At 38.8% G+C, this 21,736-nt stretch overlaps 1 protein-coding gene across 3 annotated transcripts in view; it reads left to right on the top strand.

Moving 5' to 3' along the window:
- PHF21B (PHD finger protein 21B) overlaps positions 1-21,736 on the top strand; it is a gene marked incomplete at its 3' end in the record, with an annotated part of 173,863 nt that extends 152,127 nt beyond the window's left edge. For all 3 annotated transcript variants that reach the window (XM_082756825.1, XM_082756824.1, XM_082756823.1), the window contains 8 exons: positions 3,628-3,679; positions 8,432-8,508; positions 11,297-11,351; positions 14,974-14,996; positions 16,421-16,579; positions 18,008-18,083; positions 19,036-19,139; positions 21,512-21,736. In XM_082756825.1, the coding sequence (XP_082612951.1) occupies positions 3,628-3,679; positions 8,432-8,508; positions 11,297-11,351; positions 14,974-14,996; positions 16,421-16,579; positions 18,008-18,083; positions 19,036-19,139; positions 21,512-21,736 (771 nt within the window). The remainder of the gene's footprint in view (positions 1-3,627; positions 3,680-8,431; positions 8,509-11,296; positions 11,352-14,973; positions 14,997-16,420; positions 16,580-18,007; positions 18,084-19,035; positions 19,140-21,511) is intronic.

Raw genomic sequence — 21,736 nt, 5'->3', positions numbered from 1 at the left:
TTTGTAAAAATCTTTGTTTTGCTTCGTGAAAAGACATACCACACATTTCTAAAAGCATTCATAGCTGTTTAACAGATGATTTAATTTTTTAAAGAAAATAAGCAATCTAGGCACTTCTTTCCACACCTTTATTTATCTTCAAAGCACAAAACTGAGGCATGAACTTGAGTGTATCTCTACATAAATGTCAGTCATGACAGACTGGGATTTAACATATTAAATGTAAAATTAAAAATAAATAAACCAGAAATAACCAGACCTAGCAGTAGCCAGGAGTTCTGCCTGCAGTTTCTAAGCATATCTGAACAAACACAAAAGACTGAGAACCTGCTGGTTGTCTTTAGTTTCTGGCTTGGTTGTTCTTTTGGGAAGCCGGGAAGCTAGCTCTGGACACAACAGCCCTGAAATATGTATTCCTTTTGCATAAACCTAAGATTTCTTCTTTCCCAAGTATCCTTAGACTATAGAAAATCTCGCTGTGCCTGCATTTTGCAGCTGTTAGTCCTGGATGAGTGGCTATGGAGTGGCTTTCCCAGAAGGGATGGAGGGAGCCAGTCAGCCAGGATGTCCAGGTCCAGTGGTCAGAGCCTTTTCCTGGGACGTGAGCTGTGTGAGTGTTGTCACCCGGAGGCTGAGGAGTGACTGGCAGAATGGTCTCCTGTACCCTTCACTAAGCCAGGTGCTGGTGAGGATGGAGGCCATTAACTGCCAAACTAAATTGCCGCCCGTCTAGTAATTGCCGCCTCTCCCACCAGAATGATTTCTGCAAAGAAATTAAGAAATTACACAAGGGAGTGATCCCTCTGTGGAGCAAATGTCTGTTTTTGTTGTTTTTTGTTTGTTTTGTTTTTTATTTTTGTCATCAGTATGCTTTTTAGTTGTTTTTGTTTGTTTGGTTGGTTGGTTTGTTTTGTTTTACTTAAAAGTATCTGAGTTCAGCATAGAAGAAGCAGTTAGAATTGCACAAAACTTTTTGCACTTCAGCTTGTGTATTACTAAAATTTTACATTGCTGGCAGCATTTTCATGCATATTCTAACATTCTTTTACTTAAAATAAAAAATAACTGCCAGAAATGCTGGTTATTTAGCTAACAGTGATTTTAATCCTACTTAAGAACTGAGAAGAGAGACACGTTGCTATTGTGGACTAAATGCTAGAGTTGAGCCTGCATTGCAAAGATGGAGAAATCAAAGAATCAATTTTGCGGATTCCTGCACAGAGCAGAAACAACATTGCATTGCCATTTCTCTGGGATGCTTGACAGTAAAGCTTTGCAGTGGAACTAGTATTTTGAGTGGAATCCAATGAGCTGCAAGAGTGTGAAACAGCAAAACCCATGAAAACAAATATGCTGTTAATATAACGTGCTTGTTAAAAAGAATACAGCTTCTATTGGGATTTTTAAAGAGAAACCATATTTCAAATACCTATAAAACCTTCCTGTCTTTAATAGTGAGATAATTATCAAGTCAATTTATGAAAGCTCTTCATAAGCACGTATGCTGTCATTACATTTAATTAGATATGTATTCAAATAAATTTAGTATAAAGAGAGGAAATTTATCAAGCATGCCAGTACTGAAATAATTTTAGTTTAGATGTCAGAAAATGTATGCTCCCTTTACAGTCTAATCTTTAGGTAATATAGGCAATATTTTGAGTAATATAGGCAATCTGTGTTCCAACTGGAAAATCACACAATCACACATTAACCATTCGCACTTTATCTAAATGTTGCTATGACTTCTGCTCAGAGCAGAGACATCCTGCCATAAAGTTACTTCTAGTTGGGGTGAAGTGAAGCTTGTAATTCTACTCAATTGACAAATTTTCTTCTCAGATCTACACAGTGGGTCTCTGATCAAATATTCATCTTTCCCTTCACGTGTGGAACCCCCACCATGCCCAGCTGGTGTTTTAGACATGTAAGGAGTGAGCATTAATGAAATCAAGGTCTGATGTGCGTATGTATATGTGCATGTCATTACCACAGTTATGGAAGGCAGAAATATAGCATGAATGTTATCTAAATTGCCAGTGATGAGATTCTACGTGACCATTTTTTAATCTACAGGAAGAATTACACCCTAGGAGATCATGGAATGACAATATTCCTATCTTACGACTTTGTTAGTTCACCTCTTTGACGTAGATATTTTCACAAATGTAAGAAGAATAAGGATATCCAATCCTGACTCTCTGATTTGTGAAGTACCTACCCCTTAGCTAGATCTTTTCATCTATAAAATGAGGATGTGTTTACTTTCAGAGTTTCACTATGTGGAAGTCAGAATTGCAAAGGAAATGGTACTTTCAATAACTTAGTAGCTGATTTTACAATGGGCTGAAATGAAAAGTTGAATCATCAGGTTTTTCACAAACAAGAAGGTCAAACTAATTTTGACTTGGAAGTGTTGAAATATGTTGTCCTGACACTTCTCTGAAACAGAATATTTTGACCATCTACCACTTGCACACTCAATTTTAGTTCAACCTAAATCTACACATTTTATTTTGGGTGAGCATGACAATTACATGTTCCAATGGTCTTTGTGTGCATTATCACAGTTGGATTGTGAGTTTTGCTTGCTAGATTCCTAATAGCTTGTTTTTTCTAGCCAGATTATCTCTTCTGTGGAATTGCACCTTGTGAAGCACGATCCAATTCTGAAATTAGCACGATCCAATGAGGTTGTTCAGCACAGCAGAGAGAGGAGACCCCACAGTACCATAGATGTGATGCAAAACCAAGTAGTTTGGTTCAGTTTGGGCTTCGAACTACACAACAGAATTTCAGTTTTCCATTTAAGGGGAAAAAAAAAAAAAAAGGAATCTTCAGCAAAAATTTTTCTTGCAAGAAATTTCATTGGAAAAAAATTCCGAATGAAAAATCTCTGACAGAAAATGTAGAATCTGCGCTAGTAATTGCCCTATAACTGCATAGGCATATTTCAAAGTTTTGTTAGTATGCAAATGTGGTTTGCGTGTACACAGTGTACCAAGAATTCTGAGTAATTTTTTTAGATCACATTCCTCGCTGTAAAATGAGTTCACCACTATCAGTGGGAGATGTTTGTTAGCTTTCCCATTGAGGCAAGATAAGGGATCAGTGGACCCCTTCACAGTTCATGCATGTGATATTCTTTCTGTAACTTGGGACAAACAATTTCTGAATTATTCTTTTTTTTGGGGGGGGAGGGGGGGAGATTTCAAAAGTTGAAAAGTTCAGTGCAAGTGTGTCGTATCTTCTCCATATAGCTTGCTTGTATCCAATAAAAACAGTGCCAGACAGTAATAATAATACACAATTGCTTTTCTAAAGAATGGAGTAACAAAGCAACTAGCAATATGAAATTTTGGTCATGCATTATATACAATTAATAATCATACATCATTGGCTTTATAAGACTCTGAACTGTTAAAGTTTATGTAGTCCTACAAGTAGGGCATGACTGACCAGGCATATCTGAAGCAAATCTTCAATTAGTTCTTCATATTTCTATGCATTCAAGCAATAGACATTTCTGAAAGACCTTATTGGGTTTATTCTGTCAATGCCAGATTATTTACTTCTACCAGAATTGTTGTAGTAGAAAATCTAATGTGTGTTTATTTCTTTCCATAGAAAATTGCCTTCATGGTAGCATTAGGACTGGTTACAACAGAACATTTGGAAGGTAAGATGGCATATGTTCTACAGCTCAGGTTTTGAGTGAAATCTTTTCTCTCTGCTGCTCCGCAGCCAAATGGAACTGCTTTAGAGTTCGCCACATTCTTAGATATCTTGCTGACTCAAGAGTCCAAGTTATTTACAGCTTGATTTCTTTTTAATAAGTTTTCTTGTGCTTCTGTTCCTTGTTTTTAAGAGAGGCTGTGAATTCTGAAGAAAATAGCATCTTAATTATAAAGTCTCTGCAATATATGCAGCAGTTTTTCTGGTGTTTTATTGCTTTTTTTTTTTTTTTTTTTTCCCCTCTCTCTTCTTTAAATCTGCATTTTAGAAAAACATTTAATGTCCCAGTGACTGAGAATTTGAAAGCAGTTTAGAGAAACTTTAAGCCATCGGACTTTTTAGTCCCTTAAAGGTAATGGATTGAAATGGAAATTAAAAAGCTATAGCAATTTCAGGAGAAGATTTATAATCCCAAAAGTGCAAATGATGACTGGTTCTTGTTTTCTTTTTTCTAAAGAAAATAAGACAACATTTGAAATTAGGCTGAAGTGCAAATTATGCTTACAGCAGAGAGAACTTCATTTTGAATAATTCTTTGCCCTTGGATTTTATTGGAACTAATAAATTGTTTGTGTGGATTTAATGCTTATGTTCATGAACACCAAGTACTACTCTATTCTGTTATACAGTGAGTGCAGAGATGCACATTTTGAACCTAACTGCTATAATACTAATCCTGTAGAATCAATTCTTTCAGACAAATTCACTTTTTATATTCCTACTACCTTGAAATAAACAGCTCCCACCAAGAGGTATTTACTATGGAAAGGGTATTTCTTCATGAGTGTTGGTGATTGCAACTGCCAAAAATACCCTTATAGCTTTCACATGCTAATGGTTATTATTTTAGTGCTGTGTCATATTTACAGTTATCAGCCATTGCTGTTTATCAGGAAGGAGTGGTCATTATGCAGTTCAGTTTATTTTAGTACTTCTAATGTATTCCTCAGTTTTACATTTTTTAGAATTAAACTGTATCAGGATTCAGGCATTAAAAGCTTATTCACTCAGTATCATTAATCCACAGCATTATTGCATTTCTTCATTTTATTTGCTAATTCTGTGGTGAGGGACTGTGATCCGCTTCTGCATGGATTTCTCTATCAGACCAGCAGCCTTTCCAGCTAACTTCTAGAGGAGGATCTTTCACCTTACTGGGAAAAGAGCTCTGTTCTTCAGGGCCCCTTCCACTGACATTCTGCAGGATACAGAGTGCGCTAAAGATAAACTGTCATTACAGGCCTCATAGAATGACCATACAGAGTGTTACATTATACATACATTAGTTTATTGAAGCTTTACCTCCAAGATAAAGCGATCTTCAAGATTATTAGTCTCTATCAAATGTATTACCATTTAGTTGTTTTTTTTTTCTTTTCTGTTTTGGTTGTATTTTTTAAATTAGTGAACTAAATAATTCTGTGATGTAGCTTGTGGTTGTGACATAATCTTTTTCTCTATGCTATAAGAGTGTTTTTTATCATTGCCATTGTGTAAAAAAAATCTAGATCAAAAACAGAATATTTAAAAGAAGTCTTTAGTTCATGTCTTTCTAGACACAAACTTCTTAGCTAAAGAAAATAAAATCAAGTATTTCCATTTATCTTATTGGAATGCTTTAATAAGTTAAACCAAATTACTTATTTTTACTTTTTTAAGCCCTGTTTGGAAAAAGAAAGAGAAAACACTCTCAATACTTTTTAGCAGAAGTGACAAGTAACAAAGATAGTGTACCAGTCTATGCCTCTGGTCTAGCTGGTTGTGATTATTTACTGATGCACTCTTGGATGTACATATTCCTTTTATCAGAAGCATGGATATTTTTTTTCACAGTTTCCATAAGTGAAGTGCTGACATTGTGCCTTCCCTCCCTGATGGCTGCATAAGGTGGAGTACATCTAGTGCTATTTTAGTTCATTTCTCCATCTCTTTTTCCATCTATTTTCACTGCAATTGCTTTTCCCCCCAGCCAGATTTTATTTCTGCACCACAGTGATGCCTCTTCCAAAGCTGTATTCCAGGTCTCTACCACATGTGTGAGTCAGGCTCCATCAAATATTTCTGTTGCCTTGGTGAGAGCATGTCCTAAAGAAATTCTCTCTTAAACCTGAGACCCAAAAGGGCAGAGAACTATAGATCCATCACAGGCTTCTTGTGAAGATAGCGCAGTTATGCTCCCCAACATACAGAAAGCTCTGCTGTGTCAAATCCTTTGTTTCTTTTCCCAGACCAGTGGAAAGTCCCAATCTTGCATCCTTGTGACAACCTCTGAAAAGGAGTAAGTCTGTCTGGGCAGTCAGTCTGTCTCCAGCTTCTTCCCTGTGCTGCTGTGAGTGCTGAGATGCTGCAGCCCCTGGATGCACTGACCCTGTAGCTTGGGTTACTGCTGCTGGCTGCAGAAACCATGGCTCCTGCTCATGCTGTTGAGACCAAAGTCAAAAGTCAGCACAGCTCCACTTCCTCCATTTCTTTGCCAGCATCAAGGCACATGGGTTCTTCTTTTGTGATGTCTCTGGCACTTCTGGCCAGGAGCACATTCCTTTTGTAAGAACTGATATGGAGAACAATCGTCCTTCCCGTGGCTCTGTGGCAGGCTGTTGGATCCACATGTAGTGCTCATCCTGCTACAGTTGCCAGATTCCCTTCATAGGCTGCCAAAGGGTTTGGAAGCTCCAGGATGGCAATTTCTTCATAGCTAGAAGAGCACACTGTAGGGAATACTTCAGTGGTGGAGCAGAAGTGTTACCCATACAATGGCTTCCTGTTTGGAGGTTTCATGGCACCAAGGATGTTAACGACATGCTGGCAGTGGTTTCAGAAATGGGGTTTATTGCACATCTCAGTGCAGTCCCAGATAGCACGTTTCTTCATACTGAGATGCTGCACAGCTCCAGGAGTTGCATGGCAGCATATGTCTGTCTCATGTCAGGCTGTGAATCAGACCTGCCTGTACTCTTTGAATTGCCTTAGGAGAGACACCTGAGTGTGAGAGGTGACATGTTCCCATGCCAGTGGGAAAACCCAGCCAGAATACATAAGTAGTTGCTCCTCTGTTTTTCTTGTCTATCCAGTTTCTGTCTGCTACATCCACCATTGCAAGAGTGGCGGCTTAGCCAACAGTGCTTTGTGAATGAGAAGTTTCAAATCAGTATCTGGGAACTCAGGGCTGTACAAAATCCATGCAGAGTGTTGGCCTTGTCCCTACGGACACCGTGTTCAGGACGTGACCAGCAATACTCAAACCACATACTGTGGCACACTGCCCTTTTTACTCTGTGGAGAAGTGATCAACTTCAATTTGGAAAGGGTGTCTGGAAGCCAGAACTGTGTGCCAGGAATCCAATTCCCGTGTATTGTAGACATCCTGAAAGCTGGACTGTATCTTACTGTTGGATTGCAAATGGGAGATAGTGCTCAATATCCTTGAGACCATTTTCTGGCCCGGAGGACCTTCTGGGATGGCTCTCACACATTGGCAAAAGATGCTAGACTTTCTGAAGAAACAGATGGTGTCATGAGTTTCTGTTGGGTGTGCTCCTGGTCCTCTGATGGGCTGACAGGCTAGTGTTCCTGCCAGTTCTGCTCCTTCTGAGAAATTTACTCAGAACAAAAAGAGTGGAGGTATCACAACCATGGGAGGGGCATTTAGACTAAAAAGAGTTCTGTAGTTTATCACTGCAGAGTGTGAACGTTGCCATAAAATATTCACTTGGGGAACAAGCATCAGCCCAGCTGCACACACTTCATGTCATGGGATGGATGCTGGGGGGCTCTCCTTGCTAAAGCGTGTCTGCTCTTACCTTATTATTGGAATAAAAAGTAGACTGTAAAATACACGCTTATAATAATCTCACCATTCTGAACAGACATAAAGAGCTGGAAAAATTCCGTGTGATGGAAATGAAATCCTAGTTCAGATAAAAGTGGCATTAAATCTGCAGATTTCAGTGGGCCAGGAATTCGCTCATTTTTTCTGTGTGTGTATCCAGAAGATTTCACATGACTTATTTTTTGCTAAATGCAGTCCCGAGTAAGTGCCATCTTCGATAGGTGTTACCATTTAGTTGAAGGGAGTTCTCCTGTTCTTCCCCCTTTCCCAAACAGGCCAGCAATTCAATGAGCTTATTTTTGCACTGCTCTTTCAAGTGGCACAGTTATATGTACAGCTCACAAAAATACTTTGCAAGTTTATGATCATGAAGCCGTGTTATTTTGGATGAATAAGTCATAGTGCCCTAGTTAGAGCTGAATCTACCCTCTGCACAGAAAAAGTAATATAAGTGAAACTTAAAAAGATCTCTATACTTTCATCTGATATGGGTTTCAAGGCTTAACTGCTTTGTATGCTTAATTTTTGTTAATAGCAGTCATTGATAGCATTTTGAAAGCTCTTTCTTGATGCTTGTTATATGTGTGTCTGAAGGGATCATCATAAAAATCTTGTAGGACAGCAGAAGTCCACCATGGAGGAAGGGAAAAATAAAAACATGCCTGTGTTGTGAGTCTTACAAGGAAAATCTTATTAATGTCAGCATTGATATTAATGCTGATGCAACCCAATTAACACTTTAGAAACTGAACCTGAACACAGAGCTTAAGAGGTTGAGGGTAAGAGCATCTTGATTAAGAAGTTAGAGCTACATTTTTCCCTGATGAATGAGAAACATACAATTCATGCTTTTTTCCATGGTTACAGAAATCCAGAGCAAGCGTCAGGAAAGGAAGAGAAGAAGCACAGCGAATCCAGCCTACAGTGGACTCTTGGAAACCGAGGTACTTGATAATTCACTTTTTTTTTTTTTTTTTACCACAGTGCTATTTCATGCCAATAAAAGGTTTAAGTACTTCTTATTACAAAAGTATATATGAATGCAGAGCCATGTATTCAGTTGTAAAGATATATTGATGTGGAAAAGAAAAAAAAATATTTAATCTCAGTAGCTAAGCAACAGGTTTTCACCCCACAACATCACTTACTTCAAACTAGCACTCATGATAGTTTTAGTAACGGCTGAGAGGACTAAATTAATGTGGGATCTAATTACTCTTTTACCTATACACATGATCCCATTAGGTTAGACCTGAAGAATAGAAGTGCTGCATTATCTTCAGACTTGCATGGCCATTCCTCTTTTCCTATTCCTATCTTCAGAGAACTTCACTTAGTGTTTTTTTTTTTTTTTATTATAGACATTCATAAAAGGAACATACTGGTTTAAGAATCAGTGTACTGTGCAGAGGGTAAGAAAGCCTGCATAATAAGTAAAATAATGCATAATTAAAAATAAAATGGATCTGCATGATCTCTATCATCTGTTATGTGTATGCTGTTACATCTATGGCAATAGCAAAATTAGGCCCTACAAAATATTGCATTGCAAACCTGGTATAAAGTCAGCATGTAAATAGACTTAACTTGTTCTAAAAATGTGTTTTTATTAAGTTTCTATTTATTTAGCATGTTAAAATTCCATCTTTAACATTTTACCACAATTTGGGGTTACTATTTGAACTTTCTGCAGAAATTAAACTGATTTGCAGCCAGCTTTCCATTTAAGCAAGATTACTCCATGTTCTGGGTTCCTTAAGCCTAGATAAAGTAAGTTTTCTTTACGTAGGTATCAGTGATGAAATTTTGGAATACCAAAATTTTTGCAAATGTCTGTGTTAGCAGACAGCAGACAGATGAGGCTAAGAAGAAAGCTATCAGTGATAACTTGGTTGTTCTTTTTTTTTTTTTTTTTTTTTTTTTTTTGAAATATGATTTTTATGCTCCCTCTCTGGGCACTTGAATTCTTCAGGACTCAGTTTTTCTCCAGCAACCTCTTCAGAGCAAATACTTATGTTCATATACCCAGTGTTTAACACAGTAGGAACCTTAGGCTTGCTACCGTTACATTTGCAGTGTCTTCTCTTAGGCCTTTTTGTCCTGATGAGTTTATTAAAATAACTTACAATCAAGTTTTGTGACTGTAGTCTAATCAACGTTCATGAGAAACTCAGTTATCTTGGAGCAGAGATGGAGGGGGTGATGAAGGAGGTCTGCTGCACCCCTAGTTCATACTCCTTATTATATCTGTTCTCAAAAGCATATCATGAAGTGAAGGACGGCACAGAGAAAGAAATGTCTGTAAAAGAGTCCTATGGCTGATCAGCTGTGTCCTCATTAGGAACTGTCATTAAGTACTGACCATGGGGAATGCCGTTCAAGTAAAATGGAGGCAGATGTTTTTTCACTGATCAATTAGCTTCTCAGATCGATTTGCTAATCAGTGAATTGAGGTATTTTGAGGCATTTTAGGCATTCTGGTGCAGTTTAGTTTACGGTTAGTCTACAGAATGCTCTTTAATTCATGATTGTTTAAGTTGAAATTGCATATAAATTAGACTTTTTATTTGCCAATGCCCCTCAAAACTGCAGGAGCTCAGCATCTGTAGTGGTAATGTTACCTTCCTTGATTACAAAAATGTGATCACAGTCTTATGTCTTCAATTGAACGGTGTGCTTTTCATTTTCACAGCTTTTTTTTTCTAAAAATGTTTCTGAGATACCATTCTATTTTCCCACTCTTCGTAGCTTCTTTGTTGTTGTCCTTCAGCATAGGAAAGGGTTAAGTTTCTAACTGGATATATTTTGAACAAAGAAACATCAATTCAAAATTCCTTAACAAACTGCCATGCACCTGTTTAGAAAAGAATGGTTTACTCATCACAGAAAAAATTATTTATTAGCCACAAAAAAATCTACTTTTCCTCCAAGCATAGACTTAACATCTAATGGAGGAAAATGGTACTGTTTTCAGTCCTGCTGTACGATGATGGCTTAGAGGAGCCTTTAAGGGTTATGTTGACTGTTAATGAAGCCCAGGTAGCTATTGACCATCAGCTTTTACCATCTTCTAAGCTGCTGATGGACTGCATTACAGTTAGTTAAACATCTCAGTCAGGTTTCCAGTGGACTGTGTTTGCAAGTTTGAAGGTCTTTAATAACCACAGCAGACTGACATGACTGCAAGCTTCTAGAGGTCATATACATTAACTTCTGAAAGAGAAATACTTGACTTGGGTCCTAATGCATAGCTTACAAAGGAAATATGGTTCTACTAACTGTGGGCAAGTGTCACGGTGGATAGTGATGTTTTTCTGCAGGTGGGAAATCCATCTCTATTTCTGTATATGCAAATAAAGATGTCATTTCACAGAAACAATTTATTATGCAATTTTTCATTTATGGATGTTATCTGCTAGGTTTGGAGTTACTGTTGCAGTTGCCTGGAACATATACTGAAATTCAGTCAATAAAATGCAATTTGTATTTCTCTCTTGTTAATAAAATCTAATGCATGTAAAACTGCTTTGTGAAGAACTTGTTAGAAAGGTAAATAATGCAACTGTTTATATAGCTATCTTAAGGGTAAGTAATGAATAATCTAAGTCACTGAACGAGCTTCTGGATACTTGGTTATGTATGAAGGAAGCTCATAGAAAGTATAGCCATATGGAACAGTAAGAGACAACTAGAACACCTTTCAATGATGCTATGGTTTCTTTTTCCTTGCAGCGGAAACGCCTTGCCTCAAATTATTTGAATAATCCCTTGTTCCTTTCAACAAGAGGTAAGCATATTTTTAAGTGAATATACTATTGCTCTGATGACACATTAAATATTTAATAGCAGGATTTCATAGGAATTACTACTAGCATGCCATAGGGCATTGCTCTGTGTAAGATTCCTGCGCTTTTTAGTGTGGAGTGAAAATAGATGGTTTACTTGCAAAAATGGGTAAAGGATAAAGCTAAAGGTCACGACTGTATAGAAACTGATCCAAAGACTTTGCAATCAATGGCAAATCTGATCTCTAGTATTGTAAGCAGAATGAAGTTAGAGGACTGATCTCTAGTATTGTAAGCAGAATGAAGTTAGAGGACTGATTCAAGAAGAGAGTATTGCCAACTCCAACTACTTAAAAACATGTTGAAAAATTGGGCTCTAAAAAAATTATATTCTGGACTTTTCGTTTGCCTCTTCTTGTCAACTTTAAGAAGCTGTTGTCCATCCTCAAGGGCTAGAAATATACCACATCTTTTGCTTTAAAAACAACTGCTGAAAACCACAGTTTTTCTCAGTCCAAGAGCTGGAGACATAAAACTAGCTTTGATGGCCTTGAAGACGCCTTCCAACCTTGTATTTATAAGAACTTCAGAAAATGAAAATTTCATGGTAAAAGCATTGAGAAAGAACAGCTCAGAGGATCCATTTGGTGAAGATGATGAATAGCTCATGAGAAGAGCGCATTCATGGAAAAATGTGCAACATTTAGAGAAGGCAAAGGGTTGAGAAGTGGGAGATGAAACAAGGACAACACTAAGTGCAATTTAATTCTTTAGATGAGGCCCATGTAGGAATTTAAGAGACAATGCAAGAAACTTTAGTTGCATTTCAGAAGAGAAGAAAAATAGAGAAGTGTGATTATATCCTTGCCCTTGTGCTGCCTTCTTAACTTGGGCTCTGTTGTTGTGCATTAAAAGTAAGGGAATGCAGGCGTTTTTCAGATTCAAATATTATTTCCATTTTAGGAGTATTTATAGGAATAATTTCAATTAAGTCTCGAAGTTTTGACAGTTTTTCAGTGGTTGTTTGGTATGCCTGTCAAATGTCATGTTTAGTGTTAGTCACCTTTCTGGCCTTGCCTTGCATTCCTGCACCACAGGACCGCCATCTTAAATGTGACGGTGCTTCTCTACTTTCAAAACTTCATGTGCTAGATGCAGACAATTGGCCTACTTACCATATGCCTCAAGTGCATGTGGTGTCAGAGGACAGGAGAGGTTATTACACGGTAAACAGCTATGACGACATGCCTCTTAGCAGGAGCCCATCCTCGTGTAAGCTCTAGTTCAAAGAATGTTACTCTCAGCTCAGTTTTAGCCTGAAAATTAAAATTATAATTTTTATTTGTCTTATCATACCACTTGTTTTTCCCTGGTAAACACATATCTGGAGGGAATGGCAATGTTTGCAAGCCATGCTTCTAGCCCCTTCATAGATTTCTTTTAAGTTAGGATTTGACATCTCTGACCTTCTTTCATCCACGTTTACCATTTGATTTGCAAGGAAGGAGGCAGGGTACATAGTTCCAGCAATGTGCCTGTCACTGAGCTGCTTGGAAGCCACTGCACTCTCTCCTTAATTGTTAATTCCTATTTGGTTCCTGTATCTTTGGTTCGTCCAGTTTCCAGAATCTGTGCTGGGGTTCTGCAGATTCTGTCAATTTTACGCTGAACTTCCTTAGAGCAGACCCCCCACCTCTGGAGGTTGTAATTACTTACATGCACTGGGCACCGTTGTGCACAATGTGATGTAAGCTCTGACCAAAGGCAGATGCAGTCCCAGACAGCTTGAAATAACAGAGGTGTAGCTGTCTGCCTTTAGTGCATAGCTGTCTGCCCCTTCTGCTATAAAACACTCCTTTAAAAAATCCATCTTTGGTTTAATTTTAACTAGAAAGCATAGTTTGACATACTTTAAAATGTCTAGAACTTTACAATAAAACTGAGCTGAAAAGAGAAATAAACAAACTAAAAATACCTCTATGAAGTACAAGAAACAACTGTAATTTCCAGAAATACAGAAGAGAACATTTCTTGTAAATTTTCAGCAAAATGTCAATTAAACAGGATTCATTTATCTGAAAATGTCTTACCTGAAATGAGGGCACATCCCCTGACATACATCATTTGTAGAAAAGACTCTTAAATTATCAAGCCTCTGTTTATCTGAATAACATTTATGCCCCCTGAGTAATCGTGGTGTCATATACCCATGGATCTCTCTGTGTGTATTTGTGTATGTAGTGACATCTGCAGATTTTATAAGTCTGTGGTTATTTATGGAACTGAATGCCAAAGGAAGCTACAATTGTTGGGAAAGGCAGGTAAATCTATGGAAGAAAAATCTATCTAAGTCTGTTAAATGTAAAGATGAAGATGCAAACTCCAGGTTAGGGAAACCCATAAACTACAGACTGCTAGCATTTGGGAAGATACTTCTGGAGTATTTAAAAAATAATAATAGTGATTTATGAAAATTAATTTTTGAAAAAAAAATATAATTTATTTAAAAAATTATGCTGTGCTTGTCCAGTTCTTGTACTCTGCCTGAGCAGCAGAGTTAGATGCTCTTAGCAAAGGACCTTGGGCCTTTGGTCCAACTTAGGTGAAGCTGTTCCTTTGCTATGTTCCTCTTTTCACATGTGTGTGAGCATGGTGTCTCTGTGTCTGCATATTCTATGTGTGCAACTCACAGGTTGCTGGGCTCACACTGGGACAGCTGTATTCCCAGTTGTGGTCAGGGAGGGAACCAAAGGAGCTAAGGACAGAAATATGAGTTTATTTGTCACCAATCCAATCCAAAGAAAGGCCTCTCCATCATCTGTTTGTCACTGGAACAGCATGTACCTGTCTCTTATGAGTCAGCAGCAAAAATCACAAGCTACTGTGCAGTTTCCATAAAGCTGTTAAAATTTTCTCCATTTTTATTTTTGGATCAAAGTGTGATCAATGTCACAAATATTTTTATGAAAGGCTTGGCCTGTTTTCCAGAGAGCTCTGGTGCTTCTTGTTCCTATCAAGCTGTGAATGCAATCACCAGAGCTCAGTTCATCAGAAGGTCGGAAAACAGTAGCATTTTGGGTGGGAGAAGCTTGATGATAAAGAGCTGATGATAACACAGAACTCTCCCACAAGTAGCTGAACACTTTGGCCATGAATCAGCTGAACATTTAAGCGTATTTAACAGTAAGTCAGTGGTACCACTTTTGTACTCCAAGTTAAGCACTTGCTTAAGTGCCTTGCTGGTTCAGGGCCAGATTGTTAAACACTCAGCAAGCTGAAGTCCTTAAGAAAGACTTTCAGACCAGTGACACACAGAGAAGAGCTCCACAGTAAACATTTTGAAAACTGAAAATAGTATCTGTGCTTCTCATATTATCAGACCTTTGGGTGCTGGATTCCTGCAATGTAAATTTTAAAATCTCAATTTGAGAAATACTTGCTGCTGCTCATTCTCCTGTTTGTAATTGCATTCTTTTCTGCCCAAAGAAAAGAATTTATTGCATTAATTTTGACAATGTCCCACCTCACAGCTTGACTAAAATCTCTCCCATAGCTGAGAACTAGCATTCATTGCAGCGATATATTTCCCACTAATCTGTTCTCTACCCTTCTTTCACATGCTAGCAAATGAGGATCCATTCTGGAAGGTATGTGTAGCAAAATTTGTGTATTTACCAGTGTCTTTTTTCATCACTGTGTAGTTCAGATCTTTCTTCTGATTATTGTAGTCTCTACTACAGAATTGCAGTATTCTCTTTGCCTTTCATACTACTTTCGGGAAATATTTCTCATTTATGTAAATCTTTGCACCTCAGAGTTACAATTTCAGAGGCAGAATCTTAAGGGCTTGCATATACACAGCTTGAGTTTAATCCCTTTGTAGAATCCCCTAAATGAGAAAGTGCTATTCCAGATATTTTGTTTTGTTTTGTTGTGTTTTTTTTTTTTTTTTTAATGAATATTTTAAGAAAAATGAATGACCATTATAGGTTATATGTATTAAATCTCTTTAGTTTGCATTTAAAAATTTAGAGTAGATAATTTTTAAACAGTAATACTTGGAGAGTTGGGTTTTTTGTTTGTTGGTTTGATTTGGTTTTGACAGGACTGATTTCAAATTCAAGATGTAAACCTGACTAAAATTATCATGAAACATTATAATTAATAACCCTAAAAGTGAAAATATATGTTTGGAATTAACAAAGATACAACATTATTATTCTCCTTGCTGGAAAAATATTAGGAAAATTTAGATTTTCTTTGTAATGTTTCACAAACCATAAAAGTTTCAAAATCGGTCTCTGTTAAAATGCACTTAATTATACAAAGAGTAATTAGCATTGCCATCAGATTAGCATAGCTATTTACTACATTACATTGTAACTTTGTTGATGAGTCTTAGTTCATGTTATAGATTGCTTCAGACAAAGTATTAATCAGTCTTGTTGGAGATAGTTTGTTAGAATCTGAACAGAAAACAATTAGCAAAAGGGAGAACAGAGGGACAGAGGAGCCGAGCCCTCTAGAGGAGTTCACAAAAGGAGGGTACGTAGGGAAAAGCTATACTCGAGCACACTGTATTCTTAACTGCTCTTTGAGGCATCATGCATAAAACATGGAACTGCTTTTTCCCCAGAAACTTTTGCTTGCTTGCTTCCTTCTGCCTTGGACTTGAAGAACAAGTAATCCACATATTGACTTTTACCCACGCTTTAAAGTAGAGCTGCCCATGTTGATACATGTGTCAGAGTGACATTTTATCAAGAACAAATGAAATAATTCTAACATCACAAACTGGCTATTTAGTTGACTCCTTCCTGTGTTTGATTAGTTGATTTTTATTTTTCTATCTATATCAATTTAGGGAACTCACTTCTGTCTTGTTTATTTGTATTTGTTGCTGTCATACACCGTTATATCTGTTGCCTTCTACAGCTGCCAGGGTGCTTCTGACACGTAGATTTTGTGTTTGAATGAGCCTAGCTGCTGGAACAGTGGCTGTGAGTGCTGCCTAGGGAGAAGTGCTCAATGGGTTGAATTGACCCAAGCCATTCTTTCTCCTCTCTTGTAGAATGAGATCCACCACGATGAACACTGCACTGCTTGCAAGCGTGGCGTTAACTTGCAGCCCTGTGGCACATGTCCCAGGGCATATCACCTCAACTGCTTGGACCCACCCCTCAAAACTGCCCCCAAGGGGGTTTGGGTCTGTCCAAAGTGCCAACAGAAGGTAAGCTACATGGGACATAGAATCATAGAATCATTAAGGTTGGAAGAGACCTCCAATATCATCTGGTCCAACCATCATGCTACCAACAATGTCACCTACTAAACCATGTCCCTACACACCAGGTCCAACCTTTCCTTGAACATACCCAGGGACAGTGACTCTACCACCTCCCTGGGCAACCTGTTCCAATGCCTGACTACTCTTTCTGAGAAGAAATGTCTCCTAATTTCCAACCTAAATATCCCCAGGCACAACCTGAGGCCATTCCCTCTGGTCCTATCACTAATTACCTGTGAGAAGAGGCCGACTCCCAGCTCCCCACACCTTCCTTTCAGGTAGTTGTAGGTAGCAATAAAGTCTGCCCTGAGCCTCCTCTTCTCCATACTAAACAATCCCAGTTCTCTCAGCTGCTTCTTACAGGACTTGTGTTCCAGGCCCTTCACCAGCTTCGTAGCATAGCACACTGAGAAGAGAAAATAGGAAAAACCTTTAATCTGTGTACCACTAAATTAAACTAAACTATGGTCACAGCTTAGGGGACCATATTAGCTACTACTGAGGAGGTTTTAATAAAGTTTGCAGCATTTATTTCTGGTATTTTTATTATCTCTTCACCGTAATCGTATCTGCTGAGGTTTGTCCTGGAAAAAGATTGAAAGTGTCTCTCCATTTCCTTTGTTTCTCTTCTTTACAAGAAAGTCACCAGCATGTAGATTGCAAAACAAGTAATGTAAACATTATGTATGAGTACACAGTGTCAGAAGCAGACACTTCACCAGTAGATCTGAAAGCTGTAAGGAGTGTGCTTCATCTTCTTTAAATCATATTTATTACATGATAGTTATTGATCATAGCTATGTCAGAAATGCTAATTTGTTTAGTTGCTGTGAATAATGCTGATTGCAGGAACAGTAAAACAATTACTAAAACAGCGCAGTGTCACTTAACTGTAGAGTGGAGGGTTAGATTTTGTGCCTTAGAGTTCTTTGTGTTTAGCACTGAAATCACTGTTACGTTCCTTTGAAAATGTCAAAGGGAAATTCTAGCACATAGTTATAGAGAGGAGAGCAGCCTAGGATTAGGTCTGCAAAGTCATGTTTTCCTGTGGACCATCCACAATGCTTCTGTATACTCCACCAGTGTGGAGGTCTGCTTGTCAAGGGCTGAAGAGTGTCTTCTCGTCGTGGCAACACAAAACAGAGGCTTTGCAACCCCCTTTAGCACTGTTTGGTAGGTACAAGGATGTGAAAAGGAGTGATCCCCAGTGGAGGGTGCTACTCAAATTATTATCTCATTACTTCTCAGCTTGTGAATTCTGAGACAGGGACCCTAGAGACAGGTCTTGCAGAGCTGTGAGGCTGGAGGAAGAAAAACATTAATGTGTGCCTTTGTGAGGTCCTAACTTTCTGTTGTTTCCTGGGCTTATAGGTGTTAAAGAAAGATGACAATGTGCCATGGACTGGAACTCTGGCTATTGTTCACTCCTATGTTACTCATAAAACAGGTAGGGATTGACGCAGCTTTTGAGAAGCGATTCTCTGCTCGTGATGGGCGATACCATTTGAATCCTTCGTGGCACTGATACTAAAGTAGTGTTGTAATGCTACCAGTTATCATGGTAGTATTAATCAAAGGGCCATAAGAGGCTATGTCTGAGAACAGTAGGTGACTTTCTCTTCCCTTCTCTCTCTCTGCTCCTTCTCCATCTTTGCTCTTTGAGGAATCTGAGATTGATCTCAGAGGAATTTCACTCAGTGGAGGAGGCTATAATGGAAGTGGTGCCTTCCTGGGAACAGGGCTAAAAATGGGATTTTGATTTTGAGGCAGAATCATGTCAGGCTAGGAGGCAGAGAGACACGGTCAGGCTAAGCAGAGCTGTACAGTTGGGTCTGTAGCATGATGCCAGATTAGTATCTCATGTACTACAGTAATACCAGTCTATAATTGTTTTGTTATTATTTGGTATCACAGTCATTAGTATCAGATGGTGTATTATTATACATTGGCCATTACTCTTGTTTTGCTCTCTGTTGCACTTTTACAATGGGCTGTTTGGCTGTTTGGCATTAGAGTGTATTTGTAAGGAGCTTTTCAGAAGTATGGCATTGTTTTGATCTGTGCTTTTCACCCAGGGTCACTGAACCTGAACCAGGTAGCTGACCAGTTCTTAAATACCCTACACCTCTTTCTTGAAGACTTCCAGGGTCACATGTGGTCCAAGGGTTGTTTCTAGTTCATCTTAAAGGTGCATGATAGCTTTTGGGTTGTCCTGCATGCTAGTTGTTGACATGCAAACAGAAACTCCAGATTTAGCCATCTGTACTTGCTGACAAAAGGCTTCTGAGACCTTAAGCTCACCTTTCAAAACACATGCTTCTGCTTTGTGGTGTCAAACACACAGTTTTGGTATATGGCCTTTTCTTAACTTTTGCATCCTTAATGTTATTGTTCCATAGTCAAAGAAGAAGAGAAACAGAAGTTATTAAAGAGAAGCAGTGAGCTGAAGAGTGAGCATAGACAGTTAGAAGAAAAAGATCGACTTCTCAACAATGCAGTAAAGGTACGACTGCTTACTGGGGACAGTCTCCCACAGAGATGTTTATAAATAATTTATGCTTGAAAAACTGGTATTTTGTGGCTAGAAAAATGTTTATGCTCCAAAGCTAGATGTTGAAGCATGCATACACTTCTGTGTGAGGAAAAACATGTGGACTTGCTTTATACACAAAAGCAAACTGCTTGGGCAGCCTGAGGAGGAGAAATCACTGGTGACTGAAGTCCTGTTGCACACATAAAAACACAAAGTAACTGTGCCTGCCTTCCTCGTAGTGCCTTACACAGCTCTGATCTATCCAGTGACATTAAGGCATTTCCATTCTCCAGGTGAAAGATCAGTCACAAGCATGTGTTCCATTGGTAGCTGCTTGTCCATCAGCTCCAGAACTCCTGAGATGGGGTAGAAATAGCCATCCTTATTTGTCTTAGAGGATAAATGGTGTTACAACCTCTCCATGAGTGAAAACGGATTCACAACTCTGTTTGCTGGAGATGTCTCCATGCATACTGTGCTATGAGGACCAGTCTCTGGCAATAATGAGTGGGCTGAAATCAAAGCTATAATCAATCCCTGTCCTCCATGGAGGAAGGAGCTTATCTGGGGCTAGCTCACCTCAGGCCCACTCTTAAGCTGTAGCTGTTAGTTTGCATGGCAGGCTCAATAAATATTTGAAACTTTCTTACCCTGGAAAAATCAAAGTGGCAGCTGCAGGAGTAACTGGTCACTACTTGCTTTACCACTGCAATTATCCAGAGGAGGCATACTAAAATATTTATTGCATTTAAAATAAAGAAGGAAAAGTATTGATTTATTAAAAGGCATCACAGTGGGGAATATTCCCTGTAACTGTGCATAGTCACCACCACCACAAATGGAAATAAACATGTATGAAGAAGTGACTCTGATGTATGGAATATCTCCAGTGCTTCAGAGGGTACAGTAGCATGAGGTGTTCATGAAATTAAAGGCATGTGGGGATGCATTCAGCTATCATTTATATGTCACTATTGTCAAAAGCATAAGTTTTCTACCTAAGCAGAATCAGGATCTTTTAGAGGGAGACAGTCTTTTTTAAATGGTAATATCAGACAATGGTTACATTTATTGGAGATATGTCCACTTGAAAGGAGAAAAGCAATTGAAGGTGTTCCAGCACACAGCAGTTTCATTTCTGATATTTTCCTTAAAAGAGATTTAAATTAAAGAGAGAACTTGCATATACCCCCCAGGTAAAATGGTATTATTTGGTACAGACAGAACGTGATTTATCTTTCACCTGACATTTCACCTGTGTACACCAATCTCTGAGCAGCTCCACACAGTGTCTTTTTGAACAACTTGACTTTCAGCTGAGCTCTTGCCACTTCTCCAGAGCTGGAGACTCCCCCACCCCACTGTAGCCAAAGGGGACCAATCTGTGGACAAGTCACCAGTTTTGCCAAAACTCTGAGACCAACAGGAGAAAGAAACTGGGAGGTGTCAGGTGATAGAGAGGCCACCATCCCCTTCCATCTAGCAGGCAGGCTCTGGTTTTTGGTACATGACATAGTCCCTCATGGGCCAGCCGGTGTTCAGTGGATGGGATGGTAGCTGCAGCAGTTGGGGAGAGGAGGGAGATTTAGTGATTCTTTCTCATCTCCTCTTGGAGAAGAGGGAGATTTGGGATGCTTTTGTTTGGCTCCTGCTCTCATGCTCATTTTCATGTAAGTTTGTGTGAAACATTTCAAGTGATGGTGGGGTGCAGTTTGGCCACCCCACAATAAAAAGGTTTTCTTGTGACTGTTGTGGTATAATAGATTAGATTCTAAGATTCTAATCTAATAGATAAGATAGATAACATATAAGATAATATAATAGATAAGATAGATAAGATTCTTAGATTCTAAGTTTTCCACCAGAAATTTATTGACACCATGTTTAGAGAGAACATCTTACTTTCACAGTACCAATTCCATAAAATCTGTCGCAGGCACAAAATGCACCATGGTGAGGTTTGTCCCTCAAATCTTTGTCAGTGCCATTGGGCGAGATTGAGAGACCTCACTGGTGGCTTTGTGGCTTTCCAGTAATACAGCTATTACAGTCCCAGGCTGACAACCTGTCTGGAGTGCAGAAGGCATTTCTGCATACAGGACAAGGTCAGAAACGCCCTCTGCATGCATTTGGACGTGGAAGAGTGTTGTTACCTTAGCTGCTGCAGTGGATGTGACACCGTTTTTGCTCCATTCGTTAAGCCATGCTTTTGCTATCCCCAGAGGAGAATATACTTCAAGAAGGATGTGCACTCGAGACACAAAAGGATGTTTGGAGAGATGTTTGACACCGATTTGAATGTATTCTCAGTCTTCCCTTCTCTCTCCCCTTCTCTTTGACAGAAATGCTTAGAGCGAAAAACCAGCCTGTTGGCCCAGCAGAAAGGGACTCAGTCATCACTGGAACGTCTCAAAACCCTCATTAGACTGATCCAAAATGAGCAGATGATTCAGGTTACCATGACAACCACCACCACCTCCTCCCTGCTCACCGTCCCCTGGATCAAACCCTCCTCTGCCTCTGCTGCCATGCACAAAGCCTTGCAGCAGTCACAGGGCAACAACTGA

This window comes from Aythya marila, assembly GCF_965140915.1.
Source record: "Aythya marila genome assembly, chromosome: 1".
In the NCBI taxonomy this organism is placed as follows: Eukaryota; Metazoa; Chordata; class Aves; order Anseriformes; family Anatidae; genus Aythya; species Aythya marila.
The sequence above is the reverse complement of the archived record's forward strand: the minus strand, read 5'-3'. Positions and strand labels throughout refer to the sequence as shown.